The 19488-nt window shown below is 44.4% G+C and overlaps 2 protein-coding genes across 4 annotated transcripts in view; one reads left to right on the top strand and one right to left on the bottom strand.

The window, feature by feature from the left end:
- Positions 1 to 19488, top strand: part of LOC146059640 (4-hydroxyphenylpyruvate dioxygenase) — a 149003-nt gene that overhangs the window by 19151 nt on the left and 110364 nt on the right. The gene's annotated exons all lie outside the window — the stretch shown is intronic.
- The window catches only part of LOC146059639 (myeloperoxidase-like), a 38055-nt gene that overhangs the window by 4879 nt on the left and 13688 nt on the right, over positions 1 to 19488 (bottom strand). The window contains exons 2-7 of one of the 3 annotated variants that reach the window (XM_083172036.1): positions 12841 to 12931; positions 12107 to 12282; positions 11716 to 11836; positions 3314 to 3443; positions 1776 to 1982; positions 966 to 1278 (exon numbers count right to left, since the gene is read on the bottom strand). In XM_083172036.1, the coding sequence (XP_083028162.1) occupies positions 966 to 1278; positions 1776 to 1982; positions 3314 to 3443; positions 11716 to 11836; positions 12107 to 12254 (919 nt within the window). In that variant the 5' untranslated portion in view covers positions 12255 to 12282; positions 12841 to 12931. Of the gene's footprint in view, positions 1 to 965; positions 1279 to 1775; positions 1983 to 2184; positions 2215 to 3313; positions 3444 to 11715; positions 11837 to 12106; positions 12283 to 12840; positions 13027 to 19488 lie in introns of those variants that run through there. The other 2 variants (XM_083172037.1, XM_083172038.1) reach the window with 2 other exon arrangements.

Genomic DNA, 19488 nt, shown 5'->3' with positions numbered 1-19488 from the left:
ATAGCAAAAGTTTGTAAGGGCCCCCCCATTTACCAACTGATGGTGATAAATGTATGTAAAACATCTTACTAAGACAGTAACGATGGGCCCCCCTCATCTCTGGGCCCCATAGCAGCTGCACCCCTTGCACCTATGGTAGTTAGGCCTTTGGGTTCAAGGTGGGCTATATGACATGGTCATCCAGCAAGGTTGGAAAGTTGGAAAACAAAAAAAAGAGGAAATATGTGAGAATATGGACTGCGTATTGGGGATGTAACTGTATAGGAGAAGCTTTATGAAGGCTATGCCGTAGTACCAGGATGTGCCTGAAGGGGGTCGTTTTCATGGAATGCAGGTAGGTATGGAGATTAGAGGAGAGTCTTTTTGTGCATGGGAGGGAATTCCACAGAGTGGGTGCAGCCTGAAGAAAGTCCTGCAGTCGTGAATGGATGTGAATAATGAGTGTGTTTGAGAGACATAGATCTTGTGAAGAGCAAAGAGGTCAGGTTTGGAGATATTTTGAGATAAGCGATGTACAGTATGTTGGTGTCATTTGGTAAATTGCCTTGTGTTTAGTATTTTATATTGAATACGGCAAATACATGTAACCAATGGTGGGACTGACAGAGCGGACCCGCCTAGACAATGAACGTCTTGCAAAGAGCATTATCCTCGCAGCTGCATTCCGAATGGATTGTAGTGGTGAGAGTCTCTTCTGGTAAGGCCAGTAAGACTATTGCAATAATCTATGTGGGAGAGAATGAGACCATGGAGTAGGGTTTTTGCCATGTCGTGTGTATAACATAAGGTGATAACGCAAATGAGCATTATTGGTGTAAACTGAAATGTTAGTTACAATGATTCCTTCAATTCATTGTAAATATAGTGCATACATATTACTAGCACGGTGTTGTGCACTAATTCTACCATTATAGAAACTTTCTATATCAGTCGTCTTATCATATATACAAATGGGTTGTGCTCACCAGCCAAGAAGCACGGAAGTCCAGATGTCCTGTTCGTCTGTACACAGAAATCTTCTGCCATTGTGGTGAATGGCAGGTAAGGGAACCCGTTATCATTAAACCTGTCATTTACAGCCATGAAACCAAGCTGGTTGCTGTTACGAAGCGTCGTGGCCAATTCATTGGTGCTGCCATATACTTGACTGGCATCGACGTATGAAGTGAGAATATTCATCTGTTCTCGCACAGTGGACCCGGGCACAAAGGCGGGAGATGAGCGGGAAAGAGGAATGCAGTCGCGGCGAATGGTTATGCGAGGGTCATTTGGGGGGATCTGCAAAGCGAAACACGCAATGATATTACAGCTCATTGGGTACTCTTTACCTAGAACGGCGCCCATCGCGGTGATCGCGGGTAGTACATTAACGGCACCCACGATCACCGCGATTTCCCTCTGTACTGCGGAGGGGGGGGTGGTATATTTGGAGATAGGTGGTACATAAAGGGATGTCTCAAGCCTTTTAAACCCCCTACTCTATCTCTCCTCTGTCTCTCCCCATTCTCACTGCTGCTCACCTCTCTCATGTCTTTTCCACTCTCTTTCCATGCCCCACTCTATACTCTTTTTTTACTATCTCTCTCCCGCTATCTCCGAACCATCTCATAACACCCTTTTTCAGATTATCTTGCTCTGACACCCACCATGTCTCCCCCCCCCCCCCCCACACACAATATTTCTTCTGCCCCCCCCCCCCCCCCCCCCCCCATCTGCTAATTTTTGTGCTTTTATGCTTTCCTACGCCAAGAAATAACTTATTAAAAGAAAGGTACCCGCAGTGGGAAGCACGGTGCCTCCCGGGCACAGCTGTGGTCGCAATCTATGCCTGTTAGGTAGGTTGATCTCGATGGTGTCTCAGGTGCGAGGTCAAGATCATGATCAATCCACTGACCCCACTGCATGAACATGAGAGATCTCTGCCTGTCCAGAGTCTGCTCTCTCTCGGGGAACCGGAGAAGCTCATTGGACACAGCCCGCGCCTGCAATGGCAAAAGTCATAATCAACTGAAAAAAGTATAACATACAGAAATATACATTGACTATTGCATATTACTATTAGAATAAAGCACTAATGGTATATGCAGCGCTGCTCATACAGTATAGAACCAGTCACATTAGTACCAATAGTCTGACTTCCTTACCACACAGACAAACACATATAAATGACTGAGCAATGCTGACCAATGTGACACCATGTCGATCCATGATGTTCTACACAATACAATAATTATTCTTTTTAGGATTATTATGATCACTAAGTGGAAATCAGTGACACCAGCAATAAACAGCCATTAGGCAGTGAATGAACATAAGAAAAAGCGAAGAACACTGCGCTAAGTACAATCAAATGACAATAAATGTAATTATGTAATTGCATAACAATAAAGAATGATAATAATTACCAATACTGTGCCAATGGTAGGATAAGAGTAACACTTTTAGCCTCTAGATGAAAGGCTTCAGGTAGTTTTTGCCCCAGGTGCCGATGGAGTTCCCTGGTGTGCGGGAAGGGGGTGAAAAGTACTACCTGAAGCCTTTCATCTAGAGGCCTATACTTGCCCTACTCAGGACACAAGGTGATACACCAGGAGATTGCCTCTCCACAAAGTACCTGTCATCTGGACACATTGGACCTAACCATTTACCTCCTATGGAAGACATTAAATAGGAACGGACCCATACACCTATGGTCACAAAAAATACGGTACCAAATGAACCGGACTTTTTAACTACATTTTTTATTAATACCATTTTTAATTAATTTTTTTCGTCATTAATTTTTTTAAGATTTTCCTTAAAGTGTTACTCTTATCCTACCATTGGCACAGTATTGGTAATTATTATCATTCTTTATTGTTATGCAATTACATAATTACATTTATTGTCATTTGATTGTACTTAGCGCAGTGTTCTTCGCTTTTTCTTCTTTCCAGCTGGGGACTTACTATCCCCTTTTTCTTACACTGCAGCTTGGCAGAGCAACCCATATCCCCTGCGCCCCCCACACCGGTGGATAACTTGTTATCCACTACCCTTTCCAGTAAATGAACATAAGTCTACATCAACGTATTGGTTTTGCCAGCGGCCGGTGTTGATAATGAAACTGGCTTGATATTTTGCCATGTGGAATCTGAAATTGCTATCGCACAGCATTGTCAGTCAGAGTGGCTCAGGTTTGTATTTTCATAGTATTATCTGTAAAATATCGTCGCCCAGTGTCCAAAACTATTCCTGCAAAACCCCCAGAAGCTATTAGTCTATCCTAAAATGTTTGTGTTAGACATTGGCAGGCGGTAGAGAATCTAATCACCAGAGGCAAAGTAAATCCATTGATGGGTTTGGATTCTGTCCATCCTCGTGGCAGGGATCTCCCGTCCTCATACTGGGCACGTAGTAAGCGGAAATAGGGCCTGTTGGAAGCTCCAAAGTTCGGAAATCTCCTGAAATGAATACATAAAAATCAAAAGTGTTATCAGTGTTACAATCTATTAATGTTGTGTTTGTATTTATTGCTGAACAGGTTTAGAAAGTCCTAAAAAGTAATTGTGCTAAGTCTGGACATAGGTGCATCAGGCCCCCCTCTCTATGGCCCTTATTCTGGTTGGTGCGGTCAGAGCCGCACACGGGGCTCCGGCCGCACAAACCATTCCCCGCCCACCCTACGGATCGCCACGGCCGTCCGTACACGGACGGCTGGCGATCCGCATAAAAATGGTGGAGGCTACGCCTCCACCATGGTGGGAGCTGCCCCCTGCATTCGATGGTCGTCGACCATCGAAGGCAGGTCCGCACGCCGCGGCAGCTCCCGCAAGCTAAGACCACACGGACAATCGTCCGTGTGGTAGCTTGTATGGGGGCTGAAAGCTGACATCCGGCGACGTCAGCTTTCCGCCCCCATGAGTGGAGTCATGCCCTCATTACCATGCATACGCCCCGCGTTTGCATGGGAACGCCCATGAAACGCGGGGCGTACACATAGGGAAATGAGGGCATGATGCCTCTCACGCCCCTATCCGCCCCCTTTGCGGCGGACGAAATCCGTCTGCGGCGAAGGGGGCTGCACATGCGCAGATTCACCTCTGCGCATGTGCAGTGTTAAAACATCGGCGGTACGGCCGCACGCGGGCCGTACCGCACGAACTTGAATAAGGGCCTTTATATGTCACTGTCAGTACTTGGTTCTACCCTTTACGTCTACGTTTCTCAGTCTACACATCTGAGAGGATGCTTGCTTACTTGTGCCAGTATTAATATTAAATATCATTTACATGTATCAGCAATCTTATTATTATTATTATTATTAAAAGTTGACTTTCTTTTCTGTGGGGGAAATGTATCAAGGGAGATATTTATCAAACATTGGAGAGAGATAAAGTGCCAAGCAATCAGCTCCTATCTATCACTTTTTGGGTTGTGTTGGAAAAATGGTTGATTGGTCAGTCAGTTATTTCTCTCCACACATTGATAAATCTAACCCAAATAGACACATACAGTATGCAGAATCCACAAATGTGGTAACATCACCACTGCTAATATCACTATATTGGGGGGGTCATGTCTGCGAAATACAATATATCTGGTGAGTGACGGAGTCACATGACTTTTGTAAAGCGTTATGTGAGGTAATACATAACTGTCAATCAAGTTACTGATGACTACCAATTATTCATGGGATACGGTCACTAGATAACTAGGTCAACAAACATTAGGTTGACACCACTGAAGGTTGACATGCATAAAGGTTGACATGACTGCATGTCGACATGGATTAGGTCGACAGGTCATTAGGTCGACAGTCAAAAGGTTGCATGGGTTTTTTTACTTTTGTTTGAGCCGACAGGCGGTATTTCATGCCCTACCATCCACTCCGGCGTGGCAGGAGAACAAAATAGTGTGCCGAGCCATGTGAGGGGACGCAGTGCTACATTTCAGTGTCCATGTTGACTGTCGAAATGCCGGACAAAAAAAAAAAAAAAAAGGTGAAAACCCCATGTTGACTTTTTGACTGTCAACCTTCCCCATGTTGATATTCAGTCATGTCGATATTCAGTCATGTCGATATTCGTTACAGTATATGCAATCAGTTCTTGTAAGATAAAAAATGTACATAAGTTCCTCTGCAGTTCTGTTGTCTCCTGTGCCCTTATATGGACACAGAATTCCACAATGGCTTCTGATATCCTTATAATTGGCAGCATGGGTGCAGATTACAGTAGGGGGGGAAGATATTTGGTGCTTACTAGTATCACTGCCTATACAGTATGTTAGATACTATAGCTAGAAATGACGGGATGCGGTCATTTGGTCTACAGCATGATGGCCGACAGTCTTTAGGTCGACATGGGAAAAGGTCAACATGTGTAGGTCGACATGGGAAAAGGTTGACATGGGAAACGGTCGAAAGGTCATTAGTTCGACAATGTCTAGGTCGATGGTCAAAAGGTCGACATGGGGTTTTTCACTGTTTTATGAGCCAACAGGCAGTATTTCATGCCCCACCACCCACAAGGGCATGGTGGGAAAATAAAATAGTGTGCCCGACGCATAGCAAGCACAGCGAGTGAGGGGATGCGGTGCACTTTAAGCTGTGTCCATGTCGACTGTGTTGACAGTCAGGTAAAAAAACAGTGGAAAAACCCCATGTCGACATTTTGACTGTCAACCTAAACATTGTTGGACTAATGACCTTTCCACCTATAACCATGTCGACCTTTTCCCATGTCGACCTAGACCAATGTCAACCTAACAATGTCGAAATAATGACTGACGACCATCATGCTGTAGACCAAATGATCCCAACCCGAAATGACACCATGCAAAATGAATGGTGCTAACATATAATCACCCAAATCCTTTCAGATTAACAATACTGTACATATTGATATACTGTACAGCAACAGCACTCAAACCATGGCCCTTATTCTGGTTCACTCGCAAAGGCAAATTCCTTCTCAAATGGACAAAACCATGTGCACCGCAGGTGGGGCAGATGTAATTTGTGCAGAGAGTATTAGATTTGGGTGGGGTTTTACTTCAAAGTGAGATCTAAATTGCGGTGTAAAAATAAAGCAGTTAGTATATACCCTGCAAAGGAATTTGCCTTTGCGAGTGAACTAGAATAAGGGCCCATATCCTTAAAAAATGTGGTCCTAGCACCTCTCAGCAATATTTTTATATACAGTGGAAGTACTGTACATTATCCACTAAACTTACTAAAGATTCAGTAATGTTACATAGCAACAACAAAGTAACTAAAGTTGTAAGCAGCTGTTAGACATACAGGGGAAAATAGAATACACATCTTAGTAAATTTCCCCCACCGTATGACAAGAAATCTGTGACTTAAGAAAGCAAGGATTATACTCACGATAATACCTTTTCTTCGGAATACTTCATGGCAGCCATTACATTGGGTTCATCCCTCTCCTCTCCAATTAGACAGGTAGTTTTTTTCCCCCAGGATCCAGCCCCTCCTCTATATAATCTGGCACCTCCCCATAGACCATAGTCTTTGACTGTCTCAGTCCTGATCCTAGGGATCAAACACAAATAGGGAGGGCCAACAAATTTTTGGGCTGCCATGAAGTATTCCGAAGAAAAGGTATTATCGTGAGTATAATCCTTGCTTTCTCCTTCATACTTCATGGCAGCCATTACATTGGGATGTACCAAAGCAGTAGGGTGGGTTATACTATACCTCAAGCCAAGACTTGTTTAAGAATTTCACTTCCGAAATTAGGACTTGCGACATCCAACGCATAATGCTTGGAGAAGGTATGCAAGGAAGACCAGGTGGCTGCTTGACAAATCTCCTTAGCCGAAACTTTGGCCTCTCTTGCCCAAGAAACCGCCATTGCCCTTGTTGAGTGAGCCTTAATACCCTCAGGAACTTCACGACCAACCTTTTTGTAAGTGAATGCAATTACTTCCTTTAGCCACCTTGACATTGATTGTTTTGACGGAGCCAACCCTTTCTTCGCCCCCTGGGGAATCACGAATAATGCTTCTGACTTCCTGAACCCCGTTGTCCTGTGCAGATATATCTTGATAGCTCTCAAGACATCTAATGTATGCAATTTTTCCTCTTTCTTCATCAGAGGATTTTGGAAACAACAAGGCAAAACAATTTCTTGACTTAAATTAAATGAGGAAACCACCTTGGGTAGGAAGGACGGTCTGGTCCTCAGCACCACCCGATCCGGGAAAATCTTCAAAATACTGTTCTTTAATACACAGAGCATGAATCTCTCCCACTCTCTTCGCTGAAGTTATTGCAACTAAAAATAACATCTTCCACGTTAGAAACTTTAACTTAGCTCTTGCCAACGGCTCAAACAGAGCCTCCATAAGTCCATTCAAGACTAAATTAAGATCCCACTGGGGGATTATTGACCTAACCCTAGGCCGGATTTTCTTGATAGCTTGACAAAATCTTTTAATTAAACTATGCTCTGCTAGTTTCTTGTCTAGCAGCACACGCAGCGCCGAGATCTGAACCTTGAGTGTAGACACCGAAAGCCCTTTGTTAAGCCCATCACAAAGGAACTGTAACACTTGGGGTATGTTCGCTCTAGGGAAACTGAACTTGCCTCTGGACCATGTTGCGAACACCCGCCATATTCTGTAGTAGACTTCAGATGATACCTTCTTCCTTGCTTGGAGAAGTACCTCAATGACCTACGGAGATAAATTTTTGTCTCTCAACTGTCGCCTTTCAATTTCCAGGCCGCTAAATTCAATTTGTGAGGCTCTTGACAATTGACTGGGCCCTGCCTGAGCAAATCTTGAGTCACTGGAAGAAATACTGGGCCTGCAATCGCCATGCTCTCTAACATGGGGAACCAAGCCCTCCTGGGCCAGTATGGCTATGACTTGGACCACCTCCATTCTGACCTTCCACAATGTCCTGTGAATGAGAGAAATTGGAGGAAACAAATACCCCAGGTGAAACTCCCATCTCTGAGACAGGGCGTCCACTCCACTTGACCCCCAAGTTGGGTATCGGGAGTAGAATTGTGGAAGCTTCTTGTTGACTGCTGAAGCCATGAGATCCACCTCTGGCTGACCGAACTGCTCCACTATTCTCTAAAAAACCGAATCCGTCAGTTCCCATTCGCCCGGAACCACGCTTGTGCGACTCAGATAGTCTGCGAGCTGCGAGCTGATTGTCCTCCCCCAGCACATGGAGCGCTGATATTGACAGCAGATTCTCCTCGGCCCAACACATGATGTTTCGAACTTCTTCTAAGAGCACGTGACTCCGTGTACCTCCTTGTCTGTTGACATAGGAGACGGTAGTAGCGTTGTCCGAGAAAATGCGCAGGTGCGCACCCCTGATATCTTCGCTGAAGAATTCTATTGCTTTCCACACGGCTTAGTTCCTTGTGATTGGAGGAAAACTCTGACTCGCGAGGGGACCATAGACCTTGGCACGTTTTGCCCAGACCATGAGCCCCGCAACCCATGGCGCTGGCGTCTGTGGTGATCACCCTGTAAAGGGGGCTTGCTAGTGAGGACTTTCTTGGTATTAGCTGATCGGCTTCCCACCAAACTAGAGAATCTTTCACTGACTCTGAGATTTTTATTTTTCTTTCCAGCGGCACCAGCCTTTTTGTGTAACCCAGAAGGGACCACTGCAGAGGCCTCATCCTCCATCTGGCCCATGTGTCCACCGTAGATGCCATCATCCCCAAAAGGCTCATTGCTGACCTGAGTGGTATGCGATCCTCCTCGTATATCATCGAGATTAGTTGTTTGATCTTTTCGCATCTCTTTGTGGATAAGGACATTTGGAATCGTACAGTGTCCACCAGAACCCCCAGAAACTGAAGACTCTGCGTTGGCTTCAAACAGCTCTTCTCCCAATTCACTAGCCACCCGTGTTCCTGAAGAAACTGAATGGTGTAGTCTTGCTGTTATAACCTCTTCTTCTGATGGTGCCACAATCAATAGATCGTCTAGATATGCCCATATCATGATTTTTTTTTCTCAGTTCTTCTATCAATACCACTAGTACCTTGGTAAAGACCCGTGGTGACGAGGTGAGGCCGAAGGGTAGACAGGTGAACTGGTAATGATCGTGACCTATGCAGAATCTCAGATATTTTCTGTCGTCTGGGGAAATGGGAATATGGAAGTAGGCGTCTCTTAGGTCGATGGAGACCATATAATCGTTCTTGCTTATTCCCATCAGAATAGACTTTGTGGTCTCCATGTGGAACTTTCTCTTCTTTATGCGCAAATTTAATTTTCTTAAATCTAATATAGTTCTGTAACCTCCAGAACTTTTGCTGACGATGAAGAGACGGGAATAAAAACCGGCCCTTTTCTCTTCGTCTGGGACTTTCACCACTGCTCCTGATGTGATGAGTCCTTTTAAACTTAAATTTAGAGCTTCCCTTTCTATCTTCGAAACTGGGAGCTCTGAAACACAAAATTTTGCCACTCTTGGCCTTGACATGAATTCCAGACGATAGCCAGTTTTGACCACCTCCAGAACCCATCTGTCTCGGACGGTTTGTTCCCAGATGCGAGCGAAACCCAACAGCCTTCCCACTACCGGGGCCTGCTCCACCATGGGACCACCGTCACTGCTTCTGTGTGGTTCCAGAATTTTCTCCTTTTTTCTTGATGTATTGACGAAAAAAGGCTCTGGATGTCCCTTGAGCGGATCTATCCCGGACCGACCTGCCTGGCCTGTAGGACTTGGCCTGTCTAGAAGAAAACCTCCCTCTTCTATCCTGTGGTAATCTCACTGGATTTACCACCTGACATTCTTTGAATCATTTGATCCAAACGACTGCCGAAAAGGAAAGCACCCTCATAAGGCAATGTTGCTAGTTTGTTCTTTGAATGGGAATCTGCCGCCCATGATTTAAGCCATAAGGCCCTCCGGGCCACCACCCCTGAAGACAGGGATTTTGCTGCAAAATCTAGACCATCTAGAGAGGCCTCACACATATAGTCCACCGCCAGCTGAATCTGGGTAAGACTCTTGCAGATTTGATCACGGGAAACCTTTTCCTGTAGGTCTTCCTGTAAGGCAGAACACCAAATCCTGAGTGCCCGAGAGAGGGAGGCCATGGCCACTCCGGATTTTAGCGAGACTGAGGCGGAAATATGTAATCTCTTTAGAGCACTTTCCATTTTTTTATCCATTGCGTCCTTCAGTGACACCCCATCCTCAAGAGGAATAGTAGTACGGGTCGTCACTTCTGACACTGCGTCGACTTTAGGTATATTACACCATTTAATAAATTCTTCATCCTCAATAGGAAACATTTTTTGACCTTTTAGTCAACCCAACTCTCTTGTCGACACCCTGCCACTCTTTGGCTAGTATATCCTTCACCACTTTATGCACTGGAAACGACCTCCCCTTTTTTGATCGATCCTCAAACAATGCATCAAACTCAGACTTTACAGGCTGTTTATAGTTAAGTGTGCTATAAAGATTTTTTAGCACTGCTTCTACCAACTCCACATTAAATAGACGCTCGTCCTCCAACACTTCGCCTGACTCTGCTGATGATCCACCGGACTCCTCCTTGTCCGCATCATGCACAGACACATCCCCATCATCTTTATCAAGGCTAGTCTGTGACCTGGACCTTTTATTCCCTGTATATTCCTCTTTAGAAATAAAATTTTTCTTCATCCAGTCTCTCATCTCAGCTAATTGTGCTGATATATTCATTCCAACATCCTTTTTTGTTAGACATTCTAAGCACAGCACTGTCTCTCCGACAAAAGCTCTATCACATCCTGGACAGACTTCAGTATTCTTAGTCTTAGCCACTTTCTTTCTGGGCACTGAAGGCACACTACAAAACAAGAGAAAGATACTAACTGACTAAAATAAACAATATGAATAACCTGTCCTCTATGAGAGGACTTACCTGGGCGGCGGTGTAACGTTTTTCTGAGAGGCATCCTCCATGATTCACTCCTGGTCAGACACAGCCCAGCGCCTGTAACACCGGCCAGGCGCTTTTAAATGAATGCTGCACGCGCAGCCGGCGTCTCCCCTCCCTGCCGGAAGTAGCCAGACCGGCGCGTACTTCCGGGTAGCTGGAACGCACGCGCCCGTGACCCGCCGGAAGTGACGCCCGCCACTATGCGCAGCCAGAGGTCGGAACTGCCGAGGGAGTCTGCCCAGCGTGACCCGAATGTATACGCCGGCGCATCCACCAACCGGACCACCGGGAGCCCGCAGCAGAAGACGGCCAGACACATGACGCCCAGGTGACTACTCCTAATGCGCGCCGACCACCATAGCGGGAGGGGATGGGGAAGAAACGCCATGGGCTACCAGGTTAAGTCCTTGCCACCGGCCCTGGACATACATAGGCTTAAGGCACCGCCAGCACGACCGCCCAGGTCCCCGGTAGCATAACCAGCCTCCCGGGCTTCGCTCTAAAAACAAGATAACACTGACTGACTAACTACCTGTCACAGACAGAAGGAGACAGGAAAAAGACTATGGTCTATGGGGAGGTGCCAGATTATATAGAGGAGGGGCTGGATCCTGGGGAAAAAAACTACCTGTCTAATTGGAGAGGAGAGAGGGATGAACCCAATGTAATGGCTGCCATGAAGTAGAAAAACTTAATTTTCAGCTGACAAAGGGAAGGAGCAGTGGAGTCTTGGAAACCTATTCTATAAGCAATCTCCGGGATAGTTACTTGCGCCCCTGGGCAATGTTATCCTCACCTGTTGTTGCACCTTCCGGTGATGGTACGATAGAGGCTTGGAGGACAAGCTTCTGGAAGCTGAAGAAAAGCATATCCGGAAACCTTATGTAGCATGTCTATCTGGTTGGTTGTCAGCAAGTCTGTTGATATAAGTAATAGTATTATATTAAAGTTATACAAGCAATAGGATAATTGTCAGAAAGAGCAGTGCATTTGAAGTATATATATATATATATATATATATATATATATATATATATATATATATATATATATATATATATATATATATATATATATATATATATATAACATATGTTAATAATGATATAATATTTAAATCAATGTATTATGTCAATGTTTTATATGATTTGACAGGCAACAGGAGAACTTCCAGCTCCTCTATGTACCTGAAATGTTGAAGGGTCTGCTGTAGATGCTCCGCACCTTCTCCGTCAGAAGATCAAGGGTGTTCTCTATGTAGTCTGCTGCGCGGATGAAGTTTCTGCTTGATGCCACAGGCTGTTTAAAGTACGCCATGACATCAGATGGACTCATGATTCCCTTCCTTAGTCTATCCTTAAGGCTGAAAGGAGCAAGTACATTTTTTTAATAAACAATTACTGTACCAAAGCAATGAATGTGGTTGTGACTTAAAATATTTATTTTATTTATCGGAGAATCAATATCTCCAGTGACCATAATTCAGTGAGGCCAGTATTCAATGGCGCTGATTGAGGATTTGCTGCACATTTGGAGGGCTGGAGACATTTTTTTTTACAAGATCACATTCCAGTTCACCTTAAAAAGATGTCGAATGCAAACAGTGAATCATGGCGAAAATCATGCTGAAAGCAGTTCTCCATCCTAGCATTGAATACACTCCCGGCGAATCCCAGTGAAAACCCCATTGAAATGCACCAGCGACTTGCAACGAGCATGAAACGGAGAACTAGCCGGCACTCACTGGTCGCTTTCGGCAAACAGGGAACAGTGAATAGAATGAATCAGATTTTCAGTGAAAAACATTCACCGCAAGGAGTGAAAACAGCCCGATTCACCGAAAAAAAAGCAATGAATCGGGAGCATTGAATACTGGCCTAAGTCTTGCTTGTCATCAAGTGTGTACTGTACATGAACTTACACGCCACGCGTGTGTTTGTAGGCAGCATCCACCAGCTTCTTAGCCTCCTGGACTGTTGTGAGAATAACATTATTGTCCAGTTCAACTCCATCTAGAAAAAGATTAATGTTACTGTATGGTAGTTTAGTACCCAAATTACTTATATTGTAGGAACAAACTCTTCACAGTTTAATAGAAGTATCATTTTTTTGTTTTGTTAAAGATATTTTAGCCAACTAGTGGTGATTTAGAAGTCATACAATCTCTTCATACTAAACACTATGGCTTTTATATTCTTCTTGGGCATGACTAAATACTATAGTCACTTAGGATTAGCCACAAGGGGGAGAGTAAGGGTTAGGCTTATGTAGGGTACACACCAGAACAACCATGTTAATGTAATGTGCGAATAACTAGTTTTGAGAATATTCACATTTACTTATGTGAACAACTGAAATTGTTATTGATTCCTGATGCCGCAATGAAAATGAAAATGTCCAACAAAATAAAATATATATTATATACACACACACACAGACATATACTGTGCAGGGCCGGTGCTAGGGTGTTCGGCGCCTCCCTGCAAACTCTAAATTTGCGCCTACCCATACCTTATAAAAGAGTACACGCTAGAGGTACATGCCACAAAAAAAGTAGCTGTGTTCTCACAAGGAATGTGTTCTAAAATTACACCACAAAGTAGCACAATATTATTCGCATGTAGTGCCACTGATTCACATTCTACCACACATCAGTTTCCCTTATTCCCGTTACAAAATACCGTAGAGTCCATTATTCATGTTACTTCAGGCATTTGTACCGTTTCTACACATTATGCCACACAGTAGTGCCCTTTATATAAAATTCTAATAGTAGTAGTGCCTTTTACACTGAATGCCCACAGTAATACGTCTTACACTGAACGCCCACAGTAATACATCTTACACTGAACGCCCACAGTAATACATCTTACACTGAACGCCCACAGTAATACATCTTACACTGAACGCCCACAGTAATACGTCTTACACTGAACGCCCACAGTAATACGTCTTACACTGAATGCCCACAGTAATACGTCTTACACTGAATGCCCACAGTAATACGTCTTACACTGAATGCCCACAGTAATACGTCTTACACTGAATGCCCACAGTAATACGTCTTACACTGAATGCCCACAGTAATACGTCTTACACTGAACGCCCACAGTAATACGTCTTACACTGAATGCCCACAGTAATACGTCTTACACTGAACGCCCACAGTAATACGTCTTACACTGAACGCCCACAGTAATACGTCTTACACTGAACGCCCACAGTAATACGTCTTACACATAATGCCCACAGTAATACGTCTTACACATAATGCCCACAGTAATACGTCTTACACTGAATGCCCACAGTAATACGTCTTACACTGAATGCCCACAGTAATACGTCTTACACTGAATGCCCACAGTAATACGTCTTATACATAACGCCCACAGTAATAGGTCTTACACATAATGCCCACAGTATTGCCCCCGGGAGGCTCACATACAATTTGGCACTTGATGTGCCATTTTTACATGGGATAAATCGCAGGCGGTGAGCAGTAGTGGGGGCGGGCAGCGGCAGTAGTGGGGACGGGCAGCGGTGGTGGGGGCGGCCAGCGTTTGCGGTGAGCGCAGTGTACTTACACATAGCAGCAGCGGCGGGGACGGGACGCGCAGTGGCGGCTATTATATTTTTAAAATACTTGTCAAATGACCGGCCGCTCTCTGATTGGCTGAGAGCTCTCCGGCCAATCAGAGAGCGGCCGGTCATTTGACAAGTATTTTAAAAATATAATAGCCGCCACTGCGCGTCCCGTCCCCGCCGCTGCTGCTATGTGTAAGTACACTGCGCTCACCGCACACGCCGCCCGTCCCCGCCGCCCGCCCCCACTACCGCCGCTGGCCGCCCCCACAACTCCCCCGGTGTCTGTATGCATATGCCTGTCAGATGGCAGGCATATGCATACAGGGAGGTCGGACGTGATCGTATGTACAGACCGTCCGACCTCCCTGATCCGGTCCGATGCGCACGGGACCGCGCATCGGATCAAATGTCACATACCTACGATTTTGGGCCGATTTCATCCGATATTTTGCTAAATAAACCAACCAACATTTTCCAATGCTTACCTGTCATGTCTTTTCATTTTTTTTTTAAACAACTTTTTTTTTTTCAAAGCATCAGATCAATGTAAAATACATTACTGTATCTTGGGGCATAGGCATCAAGTAGGGAGTCAAAATACATACATTGGGATTACATATTTATCAATAAGTGTTTGGATGATGATCATATACTATAGTATTTTCGGCATGAAAAAGAAAAAGTTATTCCAGGACTAGCGGAGGATCATTGAGTAATGTCCGTTCTTCGTACCAACGGGTAGTCCGAAAACAATGGTAGATTGTTTGTTTAGTTGACAGAGGTAGAGTTTCCATATAGCTGTTCCAGAACTGTTTGGTGCGTGAGTCCTTTTGGAGGGAGGCCTCCAACCAGTCCATGTGGAAAATGAAAAACAATTTATCTTCAAACATTGCTAAGGCTGGCGGGGAGCTCTGGATCCACACCTGGACAATTGTTTTGCGGGCGGCAGACGATATCGCCACTTTTATAGGTTTAGGGGCTCTAGTTTCTTCTGGGAGGATGCCAAATATGGCCCACTCCGGGGTGAAGTTTACCAGGTTTTAATTTTTATTTAAATAATTGAGGGAAGGTTGGCTGGCAGTTTATCAGTCCTAAAATGGTCAATTTTAATGTCATCCATAGCGAAAAGCAGGGCTGACCAAGGTTCATTGTAAATGGCGCAGACCAAGGTCCGACCCAGGTTGAAGTGCTGTGTAATACCCCTTTTACACCGCCGCAAAACCCTGGGTCTTCGGCGGTGCAGACCCGGCTCAGCGGCGGTGTAAATGGGACATGCCGTGTCCCCTTACATGGGACTTCTACCCAGGTCCTGACCTGGGTAGAACATGGCTAGGACCTGGGTAGAGGGCAGCTCCCATTTACATCAATGGGGGACGTGCAACCTGCTTACCTTATTACCAGCGCAGTGCTCCGTTTCCCGGCGGCGATAGGAGATGACGTCATCTCCAAGCGGCCGGGGGGGATGCGGCGGTGGTGTAAATGGCATGCGGCATTTTTGGTATAAAAGGGGTATAAATGGGGTATGAAGCTGGGACCAACTCTGGAAACTCCTGTGTTCAAAGACCAGGGTCCGACCAGGGATTTTGGTGAAAAAGGGTATAACTACAGATATACAATGCACTGCTTAATCTTATCTATCTATCTATCTATCTATCGTCACTGTGTCTCCAAAACACTGCCGTCTGTTGGCAGCAAGTAAAACTACATCTTTCTCTCTCTCACAGAGGCAACTAGCTTTTGCTCCGCATGGGCTTACTAGTGTAACTATATATAGCATTCGTATATTATACAATTAAATAGGTGTAAAAAAATTTCAGAACAAAGCTGAACATAAGATAAAATCTGAGTAAACACAAAATACTGTCCATGATTGTTAGCAAAGCAGAAAAGCACACCACTGCGCAAAGCCATATAGTGTATAGGACACTGTGTCGACACATATGGTCGACATGGCTTAGGTTGACACATGAAATAGGTAGACAGCCTTGGAAGGTCAACACAAGCATTAGGTGGACAATAGAAAGGTTGACATGAGGTTTTCCCGTTTCCTTTGGGCTGATACGTGCCGACAGGCGGTATTCCATGCCTTATCATCCACTAGCACATGGAGGGATCGCGGAATATTGTGCCTGAATATTGTGCGTGGGGACGCGGCACACTGTGACCGTGTCCATGTCGGCATTTGGGAATTTTTTTTTTTTTTTTTTTTTAACTCTGTTTGGCTGTTGACCCAAGCTATGTCAACCTAATATGTGTGTCAACCCTATGACCCATACCCAGAGAGAGAGTTAGATTTGGGTGGATTATATTTTTTCTGTGCAGGGTAAATACAGGCCGCTTTATTTTTACAATGCGATTTCTATTTCAGTTTGAACACACCCCACCAAAATTGAACTCTGCGCACGTTACATCTGCCCCACCTGCAGTGCACATGGTTTGCACAGTTAAGTGCTTTTTTGATTTGCTAACAAAGTTGAATCAGGGCCTGATCTGACTAGATTGCTTGGAAAATAAGCACAGATTGCTCCTTGTGTATGCCCGCGAGCAATGGCGATGCATGGTCCTACATGTCACTATCGTCCGCTAGATAAGTCAGTGCATGCAGTCAAAATCTAGTCATATTGCTTAGCAAGTGACTGCAAATCCCTGTGTGTACAGAACGAGCGTTTCGCGATCTACTTCATCCCGAACCACTACCCTGCCTTTTTTTTTTATTCTTAAGTAAAAACCACTCAGCACACATCACTGCATGTGAATAGGAAATCATCTACCATAAATAGCTTAGAAAACACGCTTAGCACACATCTCCACGTGTGTATGCCCGTTTAGAAATGTCTTGTAACCCTTCCTCTCTGCAACGTACAGGCTGCTGAGTGAGTAACACGTCAAAGCCGTTCGGTGCACAAACCCCGACCATTGGTGCTGGGGCCGAATTCGGACTGCCACCAGCGATTCTGAATTATCCCCTTATTTTGTTCACAGTACACTGTGCTGCGTGTCGGACCTTTAAGCAATGCTAACATTGCTGGAAAGGTTCTGTTAAGTGATGCTTAGATTCAACAGGACTGGAAGTAATCAAGCCTGGTTCTGTCAAGTCTAATTACACCTAATTAATATTTGCTCATTGGTTGAATGAGTAACTAAATGGACATTTACTACATGTATTTCACCTATGGTGGTGTTGGATAACTTTTTTCATTCAGAAAACTAAATGAACATTTACAAACAGTGTTTTAGGTTTTGTTTGTCTTTTACGCAATTTTGTTTGGAGAGCTGAAAAGGGCCCCTGTATCAGTTTTGGCTATTTAAAACTCATTATGAATAATAAATGGTGTTCTATTCAATCAACTCCCAACTGTAATTTTCCAAACACATAACATTTGGAAGCTGATTGTCCGGAGCACCATTTATTAAAAACTCATGAATAAAAGGGCCCCAATATGTGACAAATATGCAAATTTAAAGGAAATCAGGTAGAGGGGAAAAACATTTCCACACCATTGTAATACCTATTTAGATGATAGCAAAGTGAACACTTAAGCCCATTAACATGTTACAAGATTTAATTACACATACTCTGTTCAGCAATCATCCTCGCTTTGTTTTCTCAGCTCCCATTGGCAGAACTTTAAACAAAAGTAACTACATGTTATTAACTCCTTCGCTGCTGTCCGTTCCCACATTTACACGCGTCAAATTCTTTTATGTTCAGAAAACAATTATTTAATTAAAATGGCCAAAAGTGTTTTTTCTATTGATACTTCAAATCACGTGAAAGAAAATGTGTATTTTTTAGTTGCTTAAGCTGTGTACACACGGCAGGGGTTGCTATCGCTGGGAATATGGTCGCTGGCGACCATATTGCCAGTGATGGGAGTATGCCCCGGCGATAAATCGCCGGGTGCGCGCTCCTGTTTTCAGCCCCGTTCTAATCTCTGGTCGCAGGAGCTTGCTCCTACGACCAGCTGATTACCTCTGCAGCACCGCCGGCAGAGGTTTCTTTTCATCAGCGACCATCTCAGGCCACCAATGAAAAGGGGGCATTGAGCGATATATCGCCCTGTGTGAACGCACCTTTAGATACCACAAATAAAAAATAAAATAAAAAATTGTGTTTCTTACTTCTGCATTAATTCACCTTTCAAAAATTGCCACCACGTTTCGGTTTTCACACAAAAAAGTGTACACATAAATAAATATATTGTCTGCAAATTTTTGTGGTTTCCTATTTACCCTTTGAGTGCCAAAGGAAAGTGTCAAAATAGGTGCGAAAATTGCCAAGCAAACCGGTTTTTATTAACCCTTTGAGTGCCAACGTTGCTTTGAGACAGCCTCAACACAATACAAAAATCCCAGCGCCGCTCACAGCGACTGTTCTTTTTTGGGTGCAATATTTAACTAATCTTTAATGAACTGACTTGGCCGTATTTGTATTTATTTATACAAAAAGAACAGTCGCTGTGAGTGACGCTGGTATTTGTAGCGGATATTTTGAGGATCGCTCACACCAACGTTGGCACTCAAAAGATTAAAGGTAACCTATGTGCAGTGACAATATCGCAATCCAATAAGGCAAATTATAATGAAACTTAGAAACCTACTGCAGATTCAGTAAAACCTGGTGAAGTGATAAAGTGGCTGGTGATAACGCACCAGCTATTCAGCTTCTATCGTTTTTCAAACCCAGCCTGTAACTTCAGGGCCGGATTAACAATGGGCCTGATGGAGTTACAGCTCCAGGCTCACTCTCCAAATAGGCCCATTTTGTAGATGAGGACTGGGGCTTTGTATAAGGGGTATATGGTGTGGTAAACTTAGGGGACCACATAAAATGTTGTCTACCAAGTTTTGGCTTTCAGTACTTTTCTATGACTGGAGTGCCGCCTCACCTTGCAAGTATCTTAGGACATCGGCGTCCTGCGGGTGCAACTTTGGAGGGCACCCGCCAATATATCTCCCTGCATCCTGTGAGTGTCGGAATTTG

The sequence above is a fragment of the Crinia signifera genome, chromosome 2, assembly GCF_055691185.1.
Source record: "Crinia signifera chromosome 2, ASM5569118v1, whole genome shotgun sequence".
Classification (NCBI taxonomy): Eukaryota; Metazoa; Chordata; class Amphibia; order Anura; family Myobatrachidae; genus Crinia; species Crinia signifera.
The sequence above is the reverse complement of the archived record's forward strand: the minus strand, read 5'-3'. Positions and strand labels throughout refer to the sequence as shown.